The sequence below is a fragment of the Colobus angolensis genome, unplaced genomic scaffold (assembly GCF_000951035.1).
Source record: "Colobus angolensis palliatus isolate OR3802 unplaced genomic scaffold, Cang.pa_1.0 Scaffold14, whole genome shotgun sequence".
In the NCBI taxonomy this organism is placed as follows: domain Eukaryota; kingdom Metazoa; phylum Chordata; class Mammalia; order Primates; family Cercopithecidae; genus Colobus; species Colobus angolensis.
This window is the reverse complement of record NW_012114488.1, coordinates 16,562,122-16,572,063: the sequence shown is the minus strand read 5'-3', so window position 1 is coordinate 16,572,063 and position 9,942 is coordinate 16,562,122. Positions and strand designations below refer to the sequence as shown.

The window sequence follows — 9,942 nt, the reverse complement described above, 5'->3', positions numbered from 1 at the left end:
AAAAAAAAAAAAAAAAAGATTTCAGACTTGTCAGTATACAGGTGGTGACTGATGCCATGGGAAGGACTGGTATTACCCAGGGAGCTGGTGCAAAGTAGGAGCCTTGGGGAACATGTTGAGGGGATGTCAGAGTAAGCCCACAAAGGCTCAGAAGTGGCCAGAGAGTAAGGGGAAAATGGGATAGAATAGAGCAAAAGCCACGGGAGGCATTCCTTGAACTCCTTGGACTCAGATATGTTAGGGGACAGGAAACACATTCAAGATAACCGAAAAGAAGAGACTTAAGTATGCGGCTGAGCTCTTAGCAGGGGAGGCAGCTGATTTTACCACTATTCCAGACCCTAAAGATTTCTCCTGAAACTGCACTGTTATGCAATTTTTTTTCCTTCTCTATTGCCCCGCCTCTGGGGCCTACACTCTAGTTTACCTTCTCTGATTTATCTGACTCATCCACACATCTCTGCAAAGTCTTAATGTAGGTTTCCAGGATTTAATGATTCTTTCAATCTGCTTTAAAGGTCTTCAGGAAGGTTCTCCAGGTCCGTCAACAGTTTTCCCCTTCATGACTTTGTGACCAAGTTTTCTTGTTTCACTATCCAGGTGTTCCCAACAAGTTGCTGTAATGGTGGCCCTCATAAGCTTGCCTAGAAACCCTAGAAAGCTCAGAGAAATTACGAACTTTGCCCAGTAAGAGGCTGGGAAGTCAGGAAGGGTTTTAAACAAAACTGACCCCACTTGTTATATGCTCCTTTCACTGTCCAAACGTCAACCAAGGTAACTTTTCACTGTGGGACGTTAAGACGCTGCCGGCGTCCTCACCCCTTCACCGCCAGAGTTGATCTTCGAAGGCCAGGGGGCGCCAGCCCCACGGGGGCTCGCACCGAGACGCTCCCAGCAAGCCCTGCACGCGAGCGAATGACTGGCGCCAGGCGAAACGCGTAGGACCTCCCGAAGCAGCCGAGAGCAAAACGACCCATTAGAGTTGTGCTGAGACCCGCGGCTGGCCGGGCTCTCACTCGAGATTCTCGCCCGTGGGATTCCAGTCCTGGGCTGAACGAGAGATAGTCTTTTGTCACACCCCACTCTTTACTGTTTCGAAAAACTAAGGTTAAAACAAAAAAGCCCAAAACGTCAAGACGTGGGACTCCAACACTGGGGTGTCTAGACACACTGGGGTCTTCAGAAGCTCTGCACATGCGTCCTAAGTTCCCGGTTCTGCACGCAGCCCAAGACCCCAACCTCACTTCCGCCCTGCGCCCCTCGAGCCCCGGCCCGCCCCGGCACTGGCCTTGCGCCTGCGCACAGTGGGATGTGCGAGGCGGTGGGGGCAGGGGGCGGGGCTACCTCAGGTCCCGCTCGCGGCGCGGCCTGTGGGCTGCGAGGAGGAGCCTTGCCTAACTTGCAGGCAGCGCAGGGCAGACGGCGGCAGGAGAAGCGGTCGTGGGCAGGATGAATGCAGGCTCAGATCCCGTGGTCATCGTCTCGGCGGCGCGGACCATCATAGGTGAGCGGCCGGCGGGCCTCGCGCAGAGTCCGAGGCGCCTGCTGCTTCGGCAGGAGCGCCGAGGGCCGGACTTGTGTAGGAGGGGAGCGTATATAGAGGAAGCCGCTCAGGCCAAGCCTGGAGGACCTGCGGGATCCCTGGAATCTCGGGCCTCCCGCGTTGCCTGACCTGGCGCGACAGCCCCACCCTCGCCTCTCCCGATGTGCGCACTCCGTCCCTTGTGCTCTGATTGGCTCCCGGGGTAGAGCCATCGCGTGGCCTGCGTCTCCCATTGGTTGGCGTAGGAAGGCGTTCTCCTGCGGGTCCCCTGATTGGCCGACTCCGGGAGACGCCGTCGGTAATGCCTGTGGCAGGGGCGGAACTGCTAGGTGGTCTGAGCCGGGCTTTGGGCTGGGGTCGGGCTGTCACACAATGGCTGGAAGTGGCGACTTCGTCTCCTTCGTGCCGCATGGTTTTCAAAGCCCTTGATCCGCCGGTTCCTTTTGTTTGGGAACCATGGGGCCGCATCCAGTCCTTCGGATTTGGGGAAATAGAAGGGGTACAGCGGCGTCCCTAGGCCGTTCCGAAGGTCGCTTGTCTGGCCCTCGGCCACTGCGAGTCCTGGCACCCACCTTGACCTTTGCTCAGACCAGCAGGTGTGGGAACGTGTGGGAGGAGGGGCACTGCCTCCTCGCGGTGGCCTTGCCAAACAGCCTCATTGAGGTCCCGCTGCTCCTGGGTGGTTTCTACTTTACCCACAGGCTTGTGATGTCCGCGCTCTCCGCCTTTCTATTCCAGGTTCCTTCAATGGTGCCTTAGCTACTGTTCCTGTCCAGGACCTGGGCTCCACTGTCATCAAAGAAGTCTTGAAGAGGGCCACTGTGGTTCCAGAAGATGTGTCTGAGGTCATCTTTGGACATGTTTTGGCAGCAGGTAACTCTCAGTGATTCCAGGAGAAGTCAGGCTTATTAGAAACAGCCCATAAACACGCGCGCGCACACACACACACACTCACTCTCTCACTCAAGTTATTGCCTCCATGCTTTTGCTCAGAGTTCCATCTGTTAAGATTCCTCCTGTGGCCCCTTCTTCCAGCCCTGTAATTAGCTTCTATCCAGTTTGAGACTCAGCTTCTTGGCCAGGCAGGGTGGCTCCCACCTGTAATCCCAGCACTTTGGGAGGCCGAGGAGGAAGGATCACTTGAGGCCAGAAGTCTGAGATCAGCCTGGGCAACAAAGCAACACCCTGTCTACAAAAAATAAAATTATTAGCCAGGCATGATGGCCTGTGTCTCCCAGCTACTGGAGAGGCTGAGGTGGGAGGATCACTTGATCCCAGGAGTTTGAAGCTGCAGTGATTGTGTCACTCACTGCATTCCATCCTGGGTGACATGCTGAGACCCTTTCTCTAAACAAACAAAAAGACTTCGCTTCATTAATATGCTTTTTGTGAATGAACTTAGACCACTGACCTATACTGCCTTTTCATTCTTAAGATGCAGGGCTGGCCAGGCATGGTGGCTCATGCCTGTAATCCCAGCACTTTGGGAGGCTGAGGCGGACCACGAGGTAAGGACATCAAGACCACCCTGGCTAACACGGTGAAACCCCGTGTCTACTAAAAATACAAAAAATTAGCTGGGCATGGTGGTGGGCGCCTGTAGTCCCAGCTACTCGGGAGGCTGAGACAGGAGAATGGTGTGAACCTGGGAGGCAGAGCTTGCACTGAGCTGAGATTGTGCCCCTGCACTCCAGTCTGGGTGACACAGTAAGACTCCGTCTCAAAAAAAAAAAGCAAGGCCAGCCTGATGGATAGGAAAGTATGCCTCCTCCTCCTTATTACCTCAGAGTGTCACTCATTCACCAAAAACTTATTCAGTTCCTCCTGTGTGTCCTATATTGTGCTTAGTGCTGGGAGTATGGCTCCAACAATACAGGTAAGTTCCCTGCGCCTCTTAGGACTCAGTTCTGAGCTTGGAAAATAGGTGCCACATCATACCCCTTGCAAACGGGGCATAATACTCCCTAGAGGAATATAACTGAGTCCTGAGAGTGCCCACACCTTCTGATTCTTTGGGTTTCAACACTCCTAATTAATTAATTATTATTATTATTTAAAGAGACAGGGTCTTACTCTGTCATTCAGGCTGGAATGCAGTGGTGTAATCAATCAGAGCCCACTATAACCTCAAACTCCTGGGCTCAAGGTATCCTCCCACCTGAGCCTCTGGAATAGCTGGGATTACAGGAGCAGGCCACCACACCTGGCTAATTTAAACAATTTTTTTGTAGAAGTGGAGTCTCTGTTGCCTAGGCACGTGTGCAGTGGCTGTTCACAGGCACAATCATGGTGCACCATGGCCTTGAACTTCTGAGCTAACTGGGACTACCGGTGCATGTCTACTAAGTTTAAGGCTTTTAAAGCACTGTGCTAAGTGCTTTCCTTTCATTACCTCATTTAATCTTCCCCACAAGTCTGTTATATCCTATTATCTTCATTTTACAAATGAATAAATGAGAGTTTGAGAGGTTAAATGACTTACCAGGGTCACAGTCTGAAGTGGAGCTAGCACTTGAACTTAGATTGGTCTTATCCCTTAATCCAGATACCTTCTACAATTATGTAACAAATGTTTATTGAGCACCTACTTTGTGCCAGGCACTATTTTAACAGCTGGAGATAAGCAATGCTCATATCAGACAGAAATTTTCATTCTCATGAAGCTCATAGTATGCTAAATGCTAGCATTATTAATTATGTTAGCACCTCATTTCTTTTTTTTTTTTTTTGAGATGGAGTCGCGCTCTGTCGCCTAAGCTGGTGGAATGTAGCCGTACGATCTCAGCTCACTGCATCCTCCATCTCTCAGGTTCCAACAGTTCTCCTGCCTCAGCCTCCTGAGTAGCTGGGATTATAGGCACTTGCCACCATGCCCAGCTAATTTTTGTATTTGTAGTAGAGACGGTTTCACTATGTTGGCCAGGCTGGTCTCGAACTCCTGACCTCAAGTAATCTGCCCTGGTTGGCCTCCCAACATGCTGGGATTACAGGCGTGAGCCACTGCTCCCAGCCTGAGGCACTGCGTCCGGCCTGTCTTTTTAATATGTATATGATCCTGCATGTATTTTCAGTCTGAAGTAACCTTACCTGTTTTTAGTTTCCAGCCTCATCCCAGATTGATAACATTGTGATGAATATAATCTCTAAGTTTTTGTCAGTGACTTATTTGCTAGTTCTTCCCCATAAACTCACCAAGGAAGGGTGGTAGGTATGAATATATCTGAAACTTGGAATAGAGTAATCACTGTATAGACATTTACCGTTGACTCTGATAACAGACAATGGTGATTGAGAGTCCTGTAGTTGAATTATAAAAAGGTATTTGTGTTTCAGTACTCCGAATAAGAAAAAAAAGGTAGTTGTGAATTCTGAGTTTGTATATATCTTGTTATATAACCGTTTAAGCATAGTGTGATGGATGCTAAGCAAGAACAGAACTGCTTGTTGTCAAAGGTTTTCCTTTTTAAGTAACCCCTTTTCTTCTCAAGTGTCTTAAGCCATGATCTTGGGAGCAAATGGCGCTAGTTAGAAACACTGATAATGCCTAGGTTATATCCTGTGTTTATTAGACATAGGTTTGATAATGCTTATTTAAGCCCTTTTTTTTTTTTTTTTTTTGAGACGGAGTCTCGCTCTGCCGCCCAGGCTGGAGTGCAGTGGCCGGATCTCAGCTCACTGCAAGCTCCGCCTCCTGGGTTCACGCCATTCTCCTGCCTCAGCCTCCCGAGTAGCTGGGACTACAGGCGCCCACCACCTCGCCCGGCTAGTTTTTTGAATTTTTTGGTAGAGACGGGGTTTCACCATGTTAGCCAGGATGGTCTCGATCTCCTGACCTCGTGATCCACCTGTCTCGGCCTCCCAAAGTGCTGGGATTACAGGCTTGAGCCACCGCGCCCGGCCTTTTCTTTTTTTAAGACGGAGTTTCACTCTTGTTGCCCAGGTTGGAGTGCAGTGGCGCAATCTCGGCTCACGGCAACCTCCGCCTACCGGGTTCAAGCAATTCTCCTGCCTCAGCCTCCCGAGTAACTGAGATTACAGGCATGCGCCACCACGCCAGGCTAATTTTGTATTTTTAGTAGAAACAGAGTTTCTCCATGTTAGTCAGGCATGCTGGTCTCGAACTCCCGACCTCAGGTGATCTGCCCTCCTTGGCCTCCCAAAGTGCTGGCATTACAGATGTGAGCCACCACGCCTGGCTATTTAAGCCCTATCAAAAAATGAGGATGACACCTCTTTCTTAAGCTATTAATGACTTATTTATGGAGGAGAAAGCTTATATCTATGAAATACCTACAGAGCAGCACAAGACAGTATATATTCAAGGGCTAGAGTATGACAGGTGGAGAGTGTAGACAGGCCTTTTTGCCTCCAGTGGGCACTTACCTGACCTGTAGGCTTTCAGAAGTGGCAGGTAACCCAACTGGTAATTTTACACGCACTTGCACTGTGACATTTTGTCTTTCTCCCTGATTGCTAAGAGTCCTCTGTGTTCCTCTTTCTAGGCTGTGGGCAGAATCCTGTTAGACAAGCCAGTGTGGGTGCAGGAATTCCCTACTCTGTGCCAGCATGGAGCTGCCAGATGATCTGTGGGTCAGGCCTAAAAGCTGTGTGCCTTGCAGCCCAGTCAATAGGGATAGGAGACTCCAGCATTGTGGTTGCTGGAGGCATGGAAAATATGAGCAAGGTAAGGCCTCTCTGATGAGATGGCTTTCACTGACCTCACACCAAGAAACTCATGTCTGTGCCAGAACAGAGTAAACTGATGCATATCAAAGCCGGAACCAGTGAACAAATGCACAGAAGTGACAACCTTGATCGCTACTTGAATGTGAATTATTCTTCAGTTTGGGTGGGAAATCCAGGTTGATGAAAAAGTGTATCAACCAGTGTGATTGGAACCTAATATACTTTTTCTAAACTATTAATGAAGCATATAATATTTTCTGAATTAAATTCATAATATTAGTTGTTTGATGTCCTTGGTTTTAAATTTCTTTTCCCTTGTGAGTAAAAGGCAGAAAACAAATGTTGCCACTTACCTTCTTGGTGCCCTTCTCCAGTAGGTTTGCCAGGCACGATTTGTTTCACCAAGTTCCATACCTCAAACTGGCATAGCGGTTGAAAGAAAAAGTATATTTCCTGCTTCCTACTTAGGCAGCTCAGGGGCTGAGCAGCACATTTCCTAGATAGAAGCTGATTAGCCCAGCCATTGCTGAGGTTCAGGAGGAGGCAGGCTAATGGTAGCAAAAATAATCGGAGTGATTTTAATGGGATGATACTGACATCTGTGTAGTACTTTACCAGGTGCTTTTGTACATGTGTTCACAACATCCCCATATAGGGTAGATGATATCATTCCCAGTTTACAGGTTAGGAAACTGAGGCCCAGAGCCAGCATTCAAATACAACTCTTCCAACTGTAAGTCCCATCAATAATTCTTTCCATTCTAATATACCTGCGATTGAGTTGGTGAGAGTTAAGACTGGCCGCTACTCAGAAATCCCTCCCCATCATTTAGTTAGGCAGCCTGATTATTCTCACTGTAGATATTATATCATCCATTAAAATAGGTAACACATTGCTGGCTTTACTTCAGCCCTTAGAAGGTTTCTTCATTTAACAGATAATTAATTGCCTCGATGGAAAGAATAAATGGGACTCTTAAGGAAACAGGACACAGAATGGGTAGTTTTGAGGGAGAATTGGAAATGGGTAGGTAGGAGACTAATGGTTCCCAACAACAGGAAAGATGAAGTCTGCTAATTCCAGGGGTCTTTAGACCCTGGCCTGGCTGAGAACCTGGAACTGGGGAGAAGGGCTGCAAAGGGGCCTAGATGAAGACTTAGGAAATATTAGATAGTTTTGAGTTGTATTCTGGGGAAAAGACTAATTATAACTAAGCCTAAATCCATTTTTATTTCTGACTTCTAGGCTCCTCACTTGGCCCACTTGAGAACAGGAGTAAAGATAGGTGAGATGTCGCTGACTGACAGTATACTCTGTGATGGTCTTACAGATGCCTTTCACAACTATCATATGGGTATTACAGGTAAGGCAGACATAGCTGAAACTATATTAACTTCAAAAAGGTTAAAAAGACCATATAATAATCTGCTTCTTAGGTGCTTTCATCCTTATCGCCAGAGACTGTCTTAAGGATTTTTGTATCTCTTCTTTGATTAACTGAAGTGAAATGAGTATTCTCTTCTTTGTGAACCTTTGATTATCAGAGAATGTTAGAAGTGGGCAGTACCTCAGAGTTCTTCTGGATCACCCCCTTATTTTACCAAATGAAGGAACAGGGCCCACAAATAGTGAGACGTAGTAACAGAGATAAACAATTTTTTTTTTTTGATACCTAACTGTATTTTTTGTACTACACAATTGGGTTATTGGTCATTCATGTTGAAGGGTCCTGTGGTCTAGGTTTAATGGCAAAGCAACTGGGAAATCAAAAGAACTCATTTCTTTAGTACATATGTAAAAGTTAGGAAACAGAATAGACATTTTAGAGTTAAAGAATCAAACCCTGAGAACTTAAGCACCTTGCTCAGATGCTTGCAGCGATGGTTCTGGTTCTATGTAACATATAAATATGTGAAAAAGGTAATGGGGAAAAGTACAAGATTCCAAGAAGCGGGAACTGTGTGCATGAATGCAAGGAAGGAAGGAAGGGCTTAGAGATATGGGAAGCAAGGCCGGGTGTGGTGGCTCAAGCCTGTAATCCCAGCACTTCGGGAGGCCGAGGCGGGTGGATCACGAGGTCAGGAGATCGAGACCATCCTGGCTAACAAGGTGAAACCCCATCTCTACTAAAAAAAATACAAAAAAAAATTAGCCGGGTGAGGTGGTGGGCGCCTGTAGTCCTAGCTACTAGGGAGGTTAAGGCACCTGAATGGCGAAAACCTGGGTGGCGGAGCTTGCAGTGAGCTGAGATCCGGCCACTGCACTCCAGCCTGGGCGACAGAGCGAGACTCCGTCTCAAAATAAAAGAAGAGATATGGGAAGCAATGAGAAGCTCAAGGCATCTTGACCACTTCTCAATTTAGAGCCACAACAGAGAAGGCTATAAGAACACAAGCAGACCATGGAAGATACTGTGTAACCAACTGCCTCAACCATAACTAGAGGTGGTCATTAAAAATGCAGATCCCGAGCCCTTTCCAAGGTGTACTGTGGATTGAATTGTACTCTTCCAGCCTCCAGCACTGTGAGAAAATAAATTGCTCTTGTTTAGGAAAAAATAAAAAAATAAAAAAGCTCAGGTCATGGTGGAGTACTTGACAAAGATTAGACTTCCTACTATAAACAAGCATAAAATTTGTGAAAATATATGAAGCCACTGTTTTCAGGTTTTGACTAATACTCATGTAAGACAGATCTTGAGAGAGAGGAAAACCCCACTGCCACTGTCTCTGCCTGGGACACTTCCCAAACTTATGGAGAGGCAGAGCCTATCTGGGAACAGTGGTCTCAGTGATCTGAAGAGGCAGAGAATTTGGGGCTTCTGAGATGGCTGGAGTTTGTGGGGCAGAATAAGGGGGAGAAGAAAAAAAGAACCCCAGAAATCTGCAAAAGGGTCCCCCTAAGTCTTTGATCAAATACTAAACTTGTAGATAACAGCTTATAAGGCCTAGTAGAAAAGAGCTGCAAGGGAGAGGTGAACTGGAGATTTTATAGATTACTAGGAGATAAAAGTTCTGGACAAGCGAGTGGAAACCTTACTGAACCCCTTGGACACTCCACTGACATCTCAGAAAGACCACAGTGTAGGGGTAGGGCCCAAGCCATAGAGTAAAAGCTACTCTAGACCCAAACTAATAAGCTTAAAAACAAGCCTCAAAAGGACCAAGGTGATTTGCCAGTATTTTGACTGCTTGTGGAAACAAAACTCGATATATTCTCTAAAGATAGTAAAATCCACGTGTCCAACTATATAGCAACTATAATGTCCAGCGTGCAATAAGAACTTTCTAGATACACAAAGAATTAGGAAAATATAGCTTACAGCCAGGGTGGAAGAAAACCACAACAGTCAACAGACCCTGCAATACTAGAATTAGCAGACAAGGATCTTAAAGGTTCTATTTTACATATGTTTAAAGATACAAAGAAAAATATAATCTTCATAGAGGAATAGATGTGGCTATCTCAGGAGTAAAAGGAAAAAATATAAACAAGAGCCAAACAGAAATTCTGGAACTGCAAAGTACACAATCTGAAATTAAGAATTCACTGGGATGGGGCCGGGCATGGTGGCTCACACCTGTAATCCCAGCACCTTTGGAGGCTGAGGCAGGAGGATCACTTGAGGCTGGGAGTTTGAGACTAGCCCGAGCAACATAGTTAGACCTCATCTCTAAAAAAAAAAAAAAAAAAAAAATTCTGAATGGCCTTA

At 46.9% G+C, this 9,942-nt stretch overlaps 1 protein-coding gene across 2 annotated transcripts in view; it reads left to right on the top strand.

The window, feature by feature from the left end:
- The first annotated feature begins 1,310 nt into the window (after positions 1–1,310).
- ACAT2 (acetyl-CoA acetyltransferase 2) overlaps positions 1,311–9,942 on the top strand; it is an 18,944-nt gene continuing 10,312 nt past the window's right edge. Inside the window, exons 1-4 of one of the 2 annotated variants that reach the window (XM_011935000.1) lie at positions 1,311–1,504; positions 2,282–2,416; positions 6,046–6,227; positions 7,476–7,593. In XM_011935000.1, coding sequence (XP_011790390.1) covers positions 1,450–1,504; positions 2,282–2,416; positions 6,046–6,227; positions 7,476–7,593 — 490 coding nt within the window. In that variant the 5' untranslated portion in view covers positions 1,311–1,449. Of the gene's footprint in view, positions 1,505–1,840; positions 2,142–2,281; positions 2,417–6,045; positions 6,228–7,475; positions 7,594–9,942 lie in introns of those variants that run through there. The other variant, XM_011934999.1, reaches the window with a different exon arrangement.